General features: G+C 41.5%; 2 protein-coding genes across 4 annotated transcripts in view; both read left to right on the top strand.

Annotated features, from left to right (window-relative positions):
- Positions 1 to 16,972, top strand: part of egflam (EGF-like, fibronectin type III and laminin G domains) — a 61,757-nt gene that overhangs the window by 21,162 nt on the left and 23,623 nt on the right. For all 3 annotated transcript variants that reach the window (XM_079515308.1, XM_079515307.1, XM_079515309.1), the window contains 3 exons: positions 1,235 to 1,352; positions 2,864 to 2,999; positions 7,416 to 7,582. In XM_079515308.1, the coding sequence (XP_079371434.1) occupies positions 1,235 to 1,352; positions 2,864 to 2,999; positions 7,416 to 7,582 (421 nt within the window). The remainder of the gene's footprint in view (positions 1 to 1,234; positions 1,353 to 2,863; positions 3,000 to 7,415; positions 7,583 to 16,972) is intronic.
- LOC306933659 (tetraspanin-3-like) lies at positions 10,133 to 11,602 on the top strand (the record flags this gene model as incomplete). The annotated part of the gene is made up of 2 exons (XM_079515973.1): positions 10,133 to 10,190; positions 10,984 to 11,602. 2 exons carry the CDS (start codon positions 10,133 to 10,135, stop codon positions 11,523 to 11,525), a joined length of 600 nt encoding a protein of 199 aa, XP_079372099.1. The 3' UTR covers positions 11,526 to 11,602.

Below are 16,972 nucleotides of genomic sequence, written 5' to 3' on the forward strand. Positions count from 1 at the left end.
ACAGTATGTGCTCAGTTTTTGAGTGGTGCAACCACTCCCTTACGGAGCTATGTGTGTGTGTGGGTGGCTGGCTGCCTGGGAGCACGGAAACAGCATGGTTGTTTTTCACCACCTGTGCGCAACCTAACACACACACAAACACACATGCACATATTAACTGTATATATGATGATTTCGGGTGTGCCAGTAGTACAGTACAGTACAGTAGAGGGTACAGTAGAGGGATCCCCACACGGTAACTCTGTCATTTCTCAACCGTTTCGGACGTGGGGCGGCTCGCCGGAATCAGCCCGGCCCCTTGGGCACGTTCCTGGGGGTCTGGATGTTCCGGGGACCTCCCGGGGACTCCCCGGGGAACCCCGGAGACCCCCACATGGTAAATCTCTCGTTTCGGAACGCGGGGCGGCTCGCCGGAACCAGGCCGGCACCCTGTCTGTGGTCCTGTGGGTCTGGATCTTCCGGGGAGTCGGGGACCCCCCGGAGACCCCCACACGGAGTTGCACCACTCACTTCACACAGGTGTGATTTTTTTGTTTGGTTTGGTTTGTTAGTTTTTTAACGCTGTGCCTCTGCAAGAGGCTAGTCATTTATAACTGTAAAAGGCTGGTTAAACAAAACCGAGATCACATTGGAGCTGTCCCATGTCATGTCTTCATGGGTCCACATCATTTCCTAGTTTTTACTTGCACAAGCAGAGCGTGCAAGTACTGTAATCGGCTGTGTATGTCAGTGGCGTCGCTCGGCCAATCAGGGACCAAGAACAGCGGCTGGGTATGTCGGTACATTCCACCAGCCAATGAGAAACCACTGTTCTTGATGACGTAACTAAAGTATGTTTCAAAATTGGTATGAGGTCAATAGGTGGTAAGTATCGGCTGGGTATGTGTGTATGTCGGTTTACTCCACCGGGCAATGAGGGACCACTGACCACTGCTGTGTTTCAAACCTAGACAGCAGCAGAGAGCTTTAGGACAGCAGTCGTACCAGCAGTGGTGAGCTCACCTCATGGCGCGCTCTGCTTGCGCACAAGTACTTGTGTGCAATACGCAAATTGGCAGCTCGACAGAGTGCATTTCTATAGAAATGCAGCTGTCGAGCTGCATGAATAACTATAGTTATTACTGTTATTCATGAATTGTCTTCCTTTTCCTTACTTTATTTCTTCTACTCCACTATACTCCACTACACCCCACTATACCCGCCCCTCTACACTCTTCTATGCGACCTGTCCCAGGATGTCCCTATTGGTGCCCTGAAGGTGAACACACAGTACCGGGTCAGTGTTGGGGCCTATGGATGGGCAGGAGAGGGCAGACCTAGTGTTCCCAGAGATGTCAGGACTGCACCATATGGTAAGAATATGCTGCTGCACATGTACACACATGCACACGCACGCACGCACGCGCACACACACACACACACACACACACACGTGCGCATACACACGTGCGCATACACACACGCGTGCAGGCTGCAATTAAAAATATTTAGAAGAAAACACACCTGTGTGAAGTGAGAGGCGCTCTTATCATCATACATCATCATGACGTAAAATAGACACCTATTTGCTCAGACACTATGACGTAAAATTCTCCATTCATTCATTGTCAATGGGAATTTAACCTATAAACACAATATTGAACCCCGACCACCCAATTTCAGGGTGGACACCAGGGGTGTAATGTTTTTTTCTGGCGGAACACTATTTTAACGACGTCACGCACTCGCGCAGCATGCTCACATCAAGCACAATTTATTTATGGTGTCGCGTGAAGCGACCAGTGCACCCCTGGTGGGCACTAGCCTGACATCCTGACTGCCTCTATGACATGAGGACACGTGAAGCGACCAGTGCACCCCTTGTGGGCACTAGCCTGACATCCTGACCAGTGCACCCCTGGTGGGCACTAGCCTGACATCCTGACCAGTGCACCCCTGGTGGGCACTAGCCTGACATCCTGACTGCCTGCATGACAGCCTGAACTATTGCGATGCTCCATCTGTTTAGCATTGCTGTTGTTGTCTCTGCCATGCAGGCCAAAAGGCATGGCCGAGTGTTGTTGTCTCTGCCATGCAGGCCAAAAGGCATGGCCGAGTTTTGCACCCTGTCCGTCCATCCATCCATGTGTGTCCGTTCGTCTGTGGATGCACAGTTGCACACTCACACACTACCTGGATGCCAGAGCAGAACCTCTGCCCCACATTTTTCACATGGGCCTGTAATAGCATCACCAGGGCAGTACTCCTACAGATTTTGTCCAAACATCACGCACGTATCTCTATAGCATTAAACAAAACAGGTCTTGGTGATATTGTACTGGTATCATGGTATGTGTTTGTTTGTGTTTGCATGCCTGTGCCCGCGCTAGCGATGCACGGGTCGACCTGCAACCTGCGGGTAACCCACGGGGCGGGCCAGGGCCGGTCAAGAAATATTCACTTTTTGGGAGTTGGGGGTGCGGGGCAAATAGTGATGCGCAGGTTGACCTCTAACCTGTAACCCGTGGGTTAGGTCAAGAAGTTACATTTTTTGACCTGCACCCACGGGTCGTTTTCTTATGTTATAGGAGGTTGTAATGTGGATGGATCCTGCAACATGACAAACACACAACTTTATGTTATAGGAGGTTGTAATGTGGATGGATCCTGCAACATGACAAACACACAACTTTAGAAAGCAAGTCCGAATTTTGGCATCTGCAACTTGCCTACCAATATTTGCAAGTGCCTTTACAGAAAAACAAGTCGCTTATTATAAGCATACTTGGCAACATTTACGCCTCACAAATCACATTTGGAAGACAATCAATATACAAACAATTATGAAATGTTTCATTGTTGAATTGTTCCTTTGTCCCAATAGAAACGTGCATGCCCCCATCGCCCCCCACCCAGCCTATAGTTGCAGCAGTATCTGACATGGAGCTGGCATTGTCATGGCAACAGGGAGAAAGTGAGGGCAGTGCACCAGTCCTTCACTTCCTGGTGGCTTACATCAGGTAAGAAATATTTGACTGCTTGCATGATTGACCACTTAAGTCCCACAATGTCCTATGATGAATAGCGAAAATACTGTAGCCGTTCACAACATGGTTGCAATGCGTTGAGTTATTTTCTTATTTGTGAAGCTTTTGAAACATTTTGAATATTTTTTCCTATGACATGCCCACAACAGGGAAGCCAGGGTTAAAGTGGTTCCCTAAATCCTCGAGTCTGAGGATAAGCCTTTACTTGAAATGTTACTACAGCAAATAAAAATCCTATTTGATGGATATCACTGTTAGATGTTACTGTAGAGTTACTGTATGAATACCAGACGACTCGCCCCTTTACCAACTCGCCACCCGCGAAATGTGTTCATCTAGTTAACAGTTCATTTAGTATTTCCCTCCCTCTCTGAAATCTGAAATTATCTTGTATACAGATTTATTTGATTGTATAGTAGTCGATCTCTATACTCTGTAAAATTAAGAAAGACATAGACGGTGACTGCTTAATTAAGTTAATTTAGGACCTTCTAGCAGTTAATTTTGTTTTATTAAACACATTTCTTCCATGTAGCCCATGTTTCGTAATGGCATCATCATGCTATTATGCCCGTAGATATAAAGAGTGAACTTAACAATGATACATTAATATGATAATACCTTTATTAGGCATGTAACGATATATCATATATCGATATATATCGATATTAATCCCGACCATATGAGGGGGGGCTAGTGTGTGATGTGCAATGTGAGCTTTAGTCATATTCCATCATATTCAAGTGCTTTTGGAGAGAAATGATAGTCACTTTCAGTAGTAGAGCACTGTAGAGGGGAGCTGTGTGTGTCTGTGTCTGTGCACAGGTGATGATGGTCGTTGATGCTCATCAAGGAAGGCAATTATGTTTCTGCACTGTCAAAAGTAATGCTACTTCTTTTGCAATGTAGTTAAATAAAAAATCTCAGGGGGGAAGATAAATTATATAAAATTAAAACAGTAATTTCTCATTCAAATATATATATTTTTTAATATCGTGAAAAATCGCATCGTGAACCTCATATCGTGATACGAATCGTATCGTGAGTTGAGTGAATCGTTACATGCCTAACCTTTATATAATCACCAACATGAATTATGTTTGTTATTTACAGCTAGTAGTCCAATAATTAAATGGCAGAGGTTGGACAAAATTGGATTATTTTGTTTCTCACCTGATTCTGACAGGACTTCAGAATGGTGGCATCTTGGATTAAGGCAAATTAAGGGTATTAGCAGTGAGCAGATTTGGGTAGATGTTTTATCCTGGCTAGTAGACCTAATGTCCTGTCAGAATCAGGTGAGAAACAAAATAATCCAATTTTGTCCAAACTGAGAGGACTTTTTTACTTTATTTACTGGACTATAGGTAGAGTAGTGGGTCGAGATGGAAAAGGGGCGACCGTACCTGTTACCTACTGTATCACTGTATGAATTTAGAGAATGTCTATTTTGGTGTTGTGTCACAACACTCCAGCTTGTTTCATCTGGTTACCGTTTCCATTCGGTTATTTGATGCTTTTCATAATTTTGTCTAATCATCCATCCATCTTCAACCGCTTATCCGTAGTCGGGTCGCTTGATACATTTTCTATATAGAATACTATATGGCATATAAAGCTTCTGATAATCGGAATAATTCACAGCACTGCTCTTACTTGCGTGAGTTTGCATCTTGTCTGTTCAGTGCAGTTCGTTCCATTTTGACATCAGGGTCACTGCTGGTGCTGGGGACATGAGAAAGAATTAATTTCATTCTCAGCATAGCAGTCTGGATCCAGATTACAGCAATGGTTAGGCTCTCATTTCAAAACACGCACAAATGTATGCACGCACACACGCACATAGAGTAGGCCTACAAACAAAGTTGTGATGTGCGGGTCGACCCGCTGCACGCAGGGCTCACGGTTTACCCATGGGTACAGGCAGTACTACACATACACATATGCCTTCACCACACACAATGCACGCACCAAAGGGCGTGGCTCAGGTAGAGTGGCCGGAATAAGGTTCCCAGTTCAAACCTGGGCTCCCCCAGAGTTAGTGTCGAAGTGTCCTTGAGCAAGACACTGAACCCCTAATTGCTCCCAATGTGCAGGTTGGTGCCTTGTATGGTTTCCTCTGTCATTGGTGTATGAATGTCTGTGTGAATGGGTGAATGTAATGCACAATTTAGGCGCTATATAAATGCACCATTTACCATTTTACCAAACATAAAGCACAGAAACTCACATTGTCTGCATGTATATCTGTCTCTGTCTCTACGAGCTTGTAGATCTGCTATTTTTGAAAAATCGTGAAAATGTGGCGCAAAATTGGAATATATATATTTTTAACAAACGTTTTTAACTCAAATCTTTGCTTCTGGGGGGGTCCCTGGAACAACATATTTTCAGATGGGGGTCGGCGACCAAATACATATGATTTTTGGGGTCCATTTGTAGAATCAAACTTGGGTCTAAATGGGTTAAAATAGCAGATCTACAAGCTCACAACATGTTGCAGTGCAGTGTGTTGTGAGCTTGTAGATCTGCTATTTTTGATAAACACGCATCCAAGAAGTGTAAATCAGGCATAAAGGCTGGAAGAGAGAGAGAGAGAGAGAGAGAGAGAGAGAGAGAGAGAGAGAGAGAGAGAGAGAGAGAGAGAGAGAGAGAGAGAGAGAGAGAGAGAGAGAGAGAGAGAGAGAGAGAGAGAGAGAGAGAGAGAGAGAGAGAGAGAGAGAGAGAGAGAGAGAGAGAGAGAGAGAGAGAGAGAGAGAGAGAGAGAAAGACTTGGAGGCAGAGAAACCAGATCAAGTGTGTGTGAAGGATTACACATGAATCACTGTCTGTGCATTCATGGGCATACTCATAGAACAAGAGCCATCTTAGAGGCAAATCTTTCCCCCCACACATCAAAGGAAATATCACTGAACACAGACATTGAGTGATGACGGAGATGACCTTATACAACAAATAGTTGTGGCTTCAGGCGCCTGACCACCAGTACCCAAAAATCTGGACATAGATGGTATAGCTCCAGATGGAAAACAGGAAACAAGACTGCTGTTGTTTGCTATACCGGTATTTTCAAATAATTCTCTGGTTAAATGTTTTTCATGTATACTATATTATAAGGCATGCTTTGTTGAATCGTATCGTTTCACACTTGAAACATCCTCCCAGGATAAATAAACAAACTAAAAAAGAAAGAAAGAAAGAAAGAAAGAAACTTTAATATCTTTTATTTGTTTTTGTCCCTCCAACTCTGGAAATGCTTTATTTACAGCTAGAGTATTCAATTTAGAATAACATTTGTGTGAAACAGCAAGAAGAGGTCTATCAAAAGATAATCTGCAATCCAAATACTCTAGATCATTCCCTTAAATGGAAAGCACAGCTTAATCCCCTATTTTCTACCTCTACATACACAGATTCCCTGTATGTGTCTGTCCGTCGCCTGCATATCTCGAGAACCGTTTTACTAATCGATTCATACTTGCCGTTTGTATGCCAAGGACCTGAGGGCATACAGTGCTGAGTGGGAAGTTGTTCGGATCAGTGATTGTCTGGAAAATGATCTATAAATCCACAAATATCTGTGTCTGTCTGCTGTGTGTGCCATTTCTGTCCATACATAGATCCCTGATGTCATCAATATGATGTCATAGACTGGCGGGTATTGCATAAACGGCAACGGACATTGCTCTAGTCTAGTATGTCAGGGGTTCTCAACCTGGGGGTTGCGACCGCTCTGGCGGTCGCCAAATTATTTTCGCGGTTCTCCAGATTATTATTATATTTATTTTTTTATTTGTTTTGCAACTGAATGGCTGGAAAATGGAAATTTAGAGTTTACATAGTACACATAGTACATGCATAAACGTTCCTTAACGATTATATCTGGTTTCAATATTTATTGTATTTTATCTATTATTAAGCTTATTGTAGCGGTCAATTTGTATTGGGAGGGGGGGGGGGGGGTGGCTCGCGAGACATGGCCAAAGCATTTCCGGGGGTCCCCAGCCAAAAACTTTGAGAACCCCTGTAGTATGTAGTTATTTGATTCGCTATTGTTTATGTCTGGTATAGGGTAATGTTATTATTATTATTGTTTATTTCAGTGGGAAATGCATCGGGTTTAGTGTATTGGATATACCGCTATTAAATATATATTATTGCATTTCTAACCTCTGACACAAAGTTTGTAACTAAACGTCTGACATTTTCTCCCTGTATAGTCCATAGCCATGGGCTTCACACTATGTTTGAAAATGACACCACTAACTTTGGTAATGCATTGCAAAAGGACAAATCCAACAGCTTTGGTCAAACCATGGTAAGCTAATTAAAATCAAGGCTCTGACAGTGTGTTTAATACATTATATGTGGATGTTATCTCTTTCTCAGGCCAGAAATGGACACAGAGTGGACATACATCCGTGAGCCCATCGAGTCTAACTCCATGGTGTTAAAGGGATTAAAACCAGACACAGAGTACCAGTTTGTAGTGAGGGCCGTCAATGTGCATGGAGTCAGCCCGCCAAGCCAAATCAACAGCCCAGTGCGCACCCTTGGTAAGAGCATCATTGTGTTGTTGTCGCTATTGGGTGCAAACCTTGTATGTTCAAAAACGTTACTTTTCAGCATGTTCCGATGGATCCAATGGATCCAATTTAGTTACAAGTTTTTTACAACACTTTTAATTGGAATTTGTAAATCCCACAGTCAGAATTGTTTCGAAAGTGGTGTGAGGTTACTCCTTGGTGGGAAATAATACAAGTATATGGTATAATACAAGGGACAGAGAATGACAGCTTGGCACTGTTGTGGGATTATTAATACTCCTAACAGAGACTTTAAGAAATAATCGAGGTAGAGAGTGGACTGAAACAATGTCACGTTTATTACAAGGAGTGGTCTGTACCAGCCCAGGGAGGTGCACGGATGCAAGCCTCCCTCGCTGTAGACATGAGTCTCTCTTATACACAGTGAAGGAACACAAATACATTTGAGGTGTGGTCAGTGGATATGGTCAAACATGGGTCTTGGGTAAGAATAGGTCATCTTGACAGACAATCAACAGGTGGAAGCCTTGCTCCAGGCAGTGTAGTATTTTCTGCCACTACATTCCGCCATTTCAAATATGTAAATTAAATTCCTAATATTAATTTATACCAAGGAACATGAGATACTATACTGTCTGCAAATTTACTACAAAAAAATGACTTATATATGGACTATCTCCTAGAGTAAGAAAGGTTTACATTTAAGTGTATTCAATGTTCACCCACATGATAATTTTCTTTTTATTACACACAACTTCTGATGGCTGGTAGGGGCGAAAACCCTTTTCCTTCTTATTGGGAAATTCCAACCTACGACCCTCGATTTGTCTTGAGCGATCACTCATAAGCCAGCATCAGGTGTAGTCTTTTTCCGTGGTTCTTTCCTCCATGCAAATGTTCTCCTCTCCTTATGTTTCTGTCACAAGTTGTGGCATGGCATTTTAGTCTTTTTTCCCAATGGTGGGCCCAGTATTTCGTCTTTATCCGGCTCCCATCGCTGTCACTGGGGGGTGACTGCGGGAATTGAATGCGTGTGGGCCTTGTAGGGACGTCTGGAGTCTCTGGACGGACATGATGATGTGGCTTGGCTCTCATTGGTGTCACTGGCCCATGTGACATATTTATATGTCTGTCAGGTTTTCTTAGAGGGAGAACAACTTGCAGGTAATTTTGTTCACTTGAATTATTTCCACCGTGGTTAAAAAGGTGGTTATAAAAAATTCATTTCAATATTATTATTATTATTATTATTTTACATTAATTGTCTTCAGCTTCAGCTTGTTATGTAGACAGCTCTAGAATTGCACGTTATGTAGTCATAGCACTTTATAGTACACATGTATAATATATTATATAGTATAGTATGTATAGTTTACATAGATACTCCAATGTTACGTTCTTAGTTTACGCATGATTCATGATAACTACTTTTTATACATGTGATGTATGCCATGCTTTTTGTTATTGCTTAATGTAAGTCGCTCTGGATTAAGAGCGTCTGCTAAATGCCTAAATTGTAATTCATATAACACTAGACTGACGTCACTGTATGTGTGTATATTTACCCATCATACAAACCCAAATCCTTTCAGTGCTTTCTCTGGTTGTCTTCATTTGTTTGTTTGTTTTTTCCTTGTTCAAACACATCTCCTGATATGTTTCTCTTAATTTATTGGATTTCAGAGCTGGAAAAAAACAAAACAACACACTACCCCTATTCTAAAACATTTGTTCTATACTTTTCCCCAGATGATAATACATAATTAGGAATTTATTAAGATCTATCTTGATCACAGTTGATCACAATCTTTCACAGTCTGATTTATGGTTAACTCCCTCTCTTATGGTTATTAGCTACATTGACAGGTTACACATTATTGCATCTTTACACTGTATTTCATCACTACTAGTATCCTCCTGTCAATACAAATATTTCAATAATGTATGAGATCGTGTGGGAGTGAGTGGGTTCTTACCTTGTCGATGCAATGTCTATAGATACTCATCTTTCCCTTTGTCCTTCCTCCTGTAATTGCATTGTATCACAACACTCTTCCTAGACGAGTTATTCTAAGTTTTTAGTGAGTTAGTCAATATCGCCATATTAACCATGCCATGCACACTGGGAAAGGAAGATATTCATTAAATTGTCAACACATTTAGACCATCTCATTGATTCACCATCCAGTCCTGGAAAGTAGGAAAGAACAATTTTCATTAGAATGACTTCACCTAAAAATAACACTGTTGTACACAGTGATACCTTAAACCATTTTACTTACTTATAGGCCTACTCGATAAACATCACATTCCACACATACCCGGGCCATTCATTCTCCACACTTGCCACTGCGTAGGTCTTCATTCTACTTCGCTCCATATCACACCAAATCTGTGTAGTGGCCTAACCCATAGGTCGCCACTTGACCCCCGGCTGGGCCCCACCTGTCTGCTTAACTTGGTTGGTAGGTTGCTGACAGTGTTCTCATAGAACATCAGCTGTGCTGTCTCCAATTTCTTCTTTTTCATGAAGTCCTGTGAGAGTGCGTTCCTCTCAGCATGCAATGCGTGACCCCACACCTCAGTCAAAGGTCGGGTTTCCCAGCCAATGCAAGAGGTCATAACACTGTAGATTGCAGGGAGCAGGCCATTGATCAAGGAGGTTTTTAACAAGTCATTGTAAGCGGGGTTGTCTAGTGGCACACCACAGTGCTTCTGAAAGCAGTTCTCCAGTCTATTTCTGTAGGTGTCACAGGTTTCATCAGGCCATTGCTTAGTGCTGTGAATTTTTTTGCCAATCAGTGGGTACTGGAAATGCTGCTTTGATGCTGTCAAAAAGACCACCGTGATTCAGCAGCTGTCCAGTGACAATGTGATTTTGTGCTCCATTCACATCAAAATGTTCCCTGAGATGTAGCCATTTTAATCCAAAGACTTTGCGAAATACAGATTCGAGCATTCTTGCCGATGGCTCATACATCTCAATCAAGTCTAACACAGCTGCACACCAGCGCTCCATGTTGACTTTGTGGTCTGGAAGGTCCTTTATGATGTCTTTCAGTTCATCAGGTGTCCAGCGTCGCTGCACATGTACTGTTGAAGAATATGTGTCTATTTCTGAGTGCTGTGCCCCAGTCCCCCGATGAGGATGAGGTTCTGGATATGGAATGAATGGAAATAGCTTCCTTGGACAAAGTCTCTGTGACAACTGCTCCCCCCTGTCCTTGATTGTTTTTGAGGGGTTCAGGTTGTTCATGGTTGTTGCTGTTGTCTGCGGGCTGTTCCTTGGGTGTAGTAACAGTCAGTTGTGTGTCTCCGCTGTGGTTTGGCTCCTTTTACATGTGTCACAGACACTCTTGTTGTCACAATTTCTTTTAGACTGGTGACCTGATTTCATGCCCCCCATGCAGCTACAGTACGAGAGAGCTACTGTGGACTTGCAACGTTTGTGATCACCCTTCTGCTGGTGTTCATGACGGAAGTGGCTGTGGTGGTTCTTGGATATATTTACAGAGCAAAGGTTGAAGATGAGGTTAACGGTTCCATCCGGAACGTGTATGACGAGTACAGTGGCACCAACAGTGATGCCCCGAGCCGTGCCATCGACTATGTGCAGAGACAGCTTCAGTGCTGCGGAATCCACAATTACTCGGATTGGATGAACACTCGCTGGTTTAATGAAACTAAAAACAACAGCGTCCCCATTAGCTGCTGCAAAAGTAATACAGAAGCCTGCACTGGATCTCTTGCTCATACTGAAGACCTCTACCCGGAGGGATGTGAAGTTCTAGTTGTGAAGAAACTAAAAAAGATCATGATGTATGTCATCTGGGCTGCACTAACATTTGCTGCAACTCAGATGCTGGGGATGCTGTGTGCATGTGTGGTACTCTGCAGGTGGAGCCGAGACCCCGCCTACGAACTACTCATCACTGGGGGAACCTACGCATAAAGTTTCCTTCTAACAATAATACGTTCACAGACGTGCACTAAGAGTGACTTAAACCGGTTTTGACCGAGAACATGAAAACAAACTTTTTTACATACACTAACATCTTACCTTTTTTTTTCCCCCTTTTACCTTTTGTTTTTCAAAAAGCTATTGGCCAAATTATTTGAATGGTCAATGGGGAATGAGATTTTACATGTAATCTGCTGCTGTGACTACCTACGTTTTACCCTTTGTTTGAGGTAAGTTAGAATGTGGTCGCTGGACCTTATACTGTATAGAATATGTGGACTGGGTACTTTCCTCATATGTCAGTTTGCACTATGTGTGTGTGTATGGTTTTGCAGTATTTTATAAATATTTAAATATAGTGTAGTACTTGAGTGAAAAAACTTCCCCATGTGTAGTCTAGTCTCCCCTGTACCTGTATCTGAATTACTGCTATTACTACTGGTTTGAGTGGAACCAACTCTTCACAAGCAGTACGTGTTCTGTTACTGTAAACAGCAAAATAGGCGACATGAGGCCAGGTCCTTTGAAATAACATTAATTTACTCATCAGATCTTTCAGACAAATGTGGGCCCGCAATTCTACTCGGTACATCTACAATTTGACATGCAATCTAAAATGCCGTAGAGGTTTTGTTTGTTTATTGTTTCAGCAGCCTACTGAATGTAGTTTTAGAGGTTTGACAATATGTCGCCATAGACTCAAGAATGTAAATGAACTGTAGGGAAATTTGAAGGAAAAATGAATTTGAATTAAATTATGTAATGAATTAAATTATGTTCCAATGCTTAAAATGAATTTGAATTAAATTATGTTCAACTTAAACTATACTTCATAAACTATACACTTCTTAAACTATACATGAACTTAAACTATACTTCATAAACTATACACTTCTTAAACTATACATGTCCCCCCTCTGAGCACTTCTGTCGGATATAGATAGAATTTATCCATAGAATTGCTCATAATTGCTAGAACCATCGCTTTACTTTAAACATTTTTAATATTACCTAAGCTATTTAACAGCATCAACATCCTATTAACACTAAGCTATTTTACCCTATTCGTCACTTCCTCCTGCCAGTCTATCTATAATTGAAACAACGTGCTAGGTATGTTTTGTGCACGCAGATCTGCTATTTTTAAAAATCCTTTTCTATCTTTCGGTACATTTTTTTTTCCCTAACTTCAAATAAAATGATCTCACATCTATAAAGAAATAAACTAAGGATAAACACATCTAGGAATACATTTTTAAAAACACACACTAACAATAAACTTTCTCCGGTAAGTAGGAAGGCCGACTTGGTTGTTTTTAACTGTTAAATCTTGTTCATTGAAAATAGCTGATCCACGGGTTCACTCAACTGATTTCTTAAAATAAAATGCTAGTATTTACATGACTCGTAACTTAAAATAGTATTTACGTTAAAATAGTATGTACATGACTCTGCTGTATATGGTTTACACTATTATTGATATATTTATTGATATATAAATAAACACCATGATCAACTAGACATTCAAATTGAACCTCATAGCTTATCATACAAATGTGTATGCGTCTTAATTAATTTACCAGTATGCTTGCTGCTTGATTGTTTGATGGAAAGTCCAGATAATAAAAATCCTTCCTTCTAAAGTCCTCCTCCGGCACATAATTGCATGGACAGGTCCCTGTCACTTTGTAAAAATATAACTCCTAACGTTGTTGACATGGGACTGATAGATCCCCCTGACTTATTTACAAAATCATTCCTGCATCCCAGGACTCATTACATTGATAATCTATTTACATCACTGCTTGGAATCAAGAATATAGTTAAGTGAAATGCCTGACCACGATCTCTAGCTGAATAAAGTGAGGTAGGAGAGGTATTAGGTAAATGTTGACTACAAAAATGAGCCAACAGGGCATTTGCCATGTGTGTGAATTATCCAACTATTAGGGGACCTTCTCTTGCCCCCCCCCCCCCCCCCCCCCAAACACTGATGCCTGTCAATCACACTGCTACTCTGAAATGAGGGGTGCAAATGGACACCTGGTTGGCGTAAGTGACATGTCATGCTGTGAAACTCTCCTTAAATTAGAGAAACTAAACTGAACTGAAAACTGAACACTATGAGCTGTGATCAGGCTATTTCTGCGGACAAGTTTACATTTTGCGTGTCCCACACATTAACTGAAAATGCCTATGCTATCTTGCCTTAGGCGTTGGGGGGGCTGGTGAACTAGTCAAGCCCAATGATTTAGGTACCCCTTGATATGTGAGTCTTACTTACAATATGAGATACTCAGTAGTATACGGTATCTATCTGCCTGTGTTATATATATTCTTCAGTGCTCCTGGGCACGCATGGGAGGGAGACATGACGTCATGCCATCCACTGTTGGTGACAACAACTTATTTCTTACTTTACTGTTCCATATCTATGTTGTAAATTACCTATTTTGTTTAAGGGTGCTACAGTAGTATTTACGCATTTTAAATCTACATAATTAGTCAATGTATAAAGTCGAACCTTGTGTGCTCATGCCAATTTTGTATCCCTATTTGCATGATGTATCTGAGTGGCCATTGACCACTCTGCATTAAACATTACATAGGGAATCATCCCCTATTTGGCTGTGGGGTTGCCTGATTTGACCTATTTGTTCATTAATATTACGTTTGAATCAAGACCAATTTACTACAAGATTTGTGAGTCCTAAAACTCCCTTAATTCAGTTGTCTGATAGACTATTGACTACAGGAAAGTTGTATGATCATATTGACAAGCCAAAAAAGTATCTCATCAAGCTTGACGATTCCCCCCGCTTAAAGGACAGTGTCTTGTTACCCCCGTCGTAAAACTGCTTCTTTTAGGCACCAACAATGTCAACGCCGTCACCATGCACCAACGGAGGTGACGAAATCAACACCATGAATGACGCCAAGAGACTGTGGCCCAGGGGAGCTTATCCATAATGCTGACAAGAAATAGCACTTAGGCTCATACGCCACTTTACTCACCCAGTCACCGCGAGACCACCAACGTAAACCACCAAACCACAATCGCACACCGCCTCAAGAGATGCCCAATGTTCAATCACATGAAAGGAAAAAGAACAAGCATTAGTTCATCAAGCCTGGAATGTTTCCTTTTTCACAAAATCCTCCATTGTCCCTCTGTCCGAGTGCCTCCTGTCACTCACGTCCATGTTCACAAAATGTCACTTTTCGGAAAACAGTCCTTTCCCGTGTGTTGGGCCCCAAACCAACACATGCATATATCGTTCAAACATCAAAGTGCGGAAGCAGTCTACTGACTGTACATGTGACTTATTGACCTCTCTTTTAGCAATCGTGCGATGTGATAAGTGGTGCACTCAATGGTCCAGCAGTACCCAGGTTACGCAAAACACAGTACTACTCATTTATATGTCTGGTGAACCAACTTGGCCAATAATACCCTTTACATATCTAATTGCACGTCACTCACACTAACGTATGAGTTCTGTGTCTCACTTCAAGTTTTCTCATGAGGGAATTGCGCTTGTCCATATGATCAACTCAACACAACTTCAAACCATGTCTTCCCTAATGGATGACCTGTCCGTATATGGGACCGTAATACTCATACGCATGTAGTTGAATACTGTAATTACTGGTTACTGTGTAGATTATGGTTATTACAAATCATACATTAATCACTCCAGCCCTATATACATTTTTTCCATGTTGCAAATAACTAATTTACAAGAACAACACATTGTGAGCTCGTAGATCTGCTTATTTTACAGTTATTTATAATTCAAAATGAGACATTCTGCTAAATTGACAGAGTTCTTAAATACAGCCACAGCTAACACTAATTTACTATTAAGCCTACATTTGAATTCTGGACATTTACTTGCTACAGAGTATTCCTATATCGTGTATGTATAAGTAACACATTTCAGAACCTTTCTCCACCACTCATATTACTGTAATAATAGACTTATTTACACTCACCAGACTTCCCAGCTCGACCCGTCCCAAGTGTGTCCACTCAGAGCAGCTGCTGTCAATGGTAGGGGAGAAGAACGGGGCTACTTTCTGAACTGCCTGTCCTGAAAAATGTCCCTTACTTGAATCTGATCTTAAGTTCCCTGAGGACCTCTCTAATCTTTCCACAAAAAATGCCATACCGATATATTCTGTATAGCGACAAAAACGAAAGGTTCCTAGGAAAAACAAAAACAGGGGTTCCTGTCTTGACTGGGAAAAAATGTGATGACAGTTACAAATATTGCCTATTGTAAGGAGTTACTTACTACCTATACATTTCATGCTTTGAGTATAATTTTGCCTATCTATTTAGTCCAAATATAGAGAGTGACAAAGCCCAATTACACTCAACTTGCCGTGACTCTGGGAAATTGTTATATTGTCATTATTTTATAATAAGACGTAATAAGATAATATATATATGACCATGATGATCAGCTAACCACGTTACTGTTTGTTAATTACTTTGAATACTCGGACCTTAAAACAACCCTACTATTAACCATTACTACTATCTAGCCTGCTATACTGCCAACAAGACAGCACTTACTGGGATGTGCGTCCCGGTAGACCTGCTATTTTGAGTCTGCCGCTGACAACTGCTAACTGCTGTCCTACTAACCATGGGTGGTGACACTTAACTAAAATACCAGGACTACATTCTTCATACTTACTTGTTCACAACGCCACATTTATACTAGGAAATCACCATTTGACTTTTTACAAAAATAGTATTTTCCGTTCATCCACACGTACGACACACTTCCATTCCATACTCAACATTCCACATTCCACATTCCACATTCATACCTGCTGCTCGAGTCTTACGCGTTATACAAGTTGCTGTTTCACCATTCTCTTTTAATCTTCCCTGTGGGCTGTTTGGTCCCAACAGGAGAGAAAAGAAAGAAAATAACGGTGGACGCTGTCTGTATGATTTCCTATGCTATTCCCTATCCTACTGATATAGGCTATAGTTTCTCTATATAAATGTCTATGAAAGACTGTTACCACTCGGCAACGATGAAATACGATGAGGAGGGACTGTCACCAGCTCCTTTAAATACGATGAATACGATGAGGAGGGACCGTCACCAGCTCCTTTAAATACGATAAATACGATGAGGAGGGACTGTCACCAGCTCCTTTAAATACGATGAACTAGTACTTTGTACGGCTGCATCTCTAACAACACAGCCTCAAAATACAAAATGTTGTACATTGAGTCAAAACACTCTTACCCCAAAGTTCGTTTAGGTGTTGTCCCTGTCGGACCAGCATCTCAGATCCATATGCACAACGCTCTCATCTGAAAAAGAGAATGCTGACGGACAGTAGAAACACGCTGCTCACTGCGCCATAATTGTTGTGGGATTATTAATACTCCTAACAGAGACTTTAAGAAA

Source organism: Electrona antarctica, assembly GCF_951216825.1.
Source record: "Electrona antarctica genome assembly, chromosome: 12".
Lineage (NCBI taxonomy): Eukaryota > Metazoa > Chordata > Actinopteri > Myctophiformes > Myctophidae > Electrona > Electrona antarctica.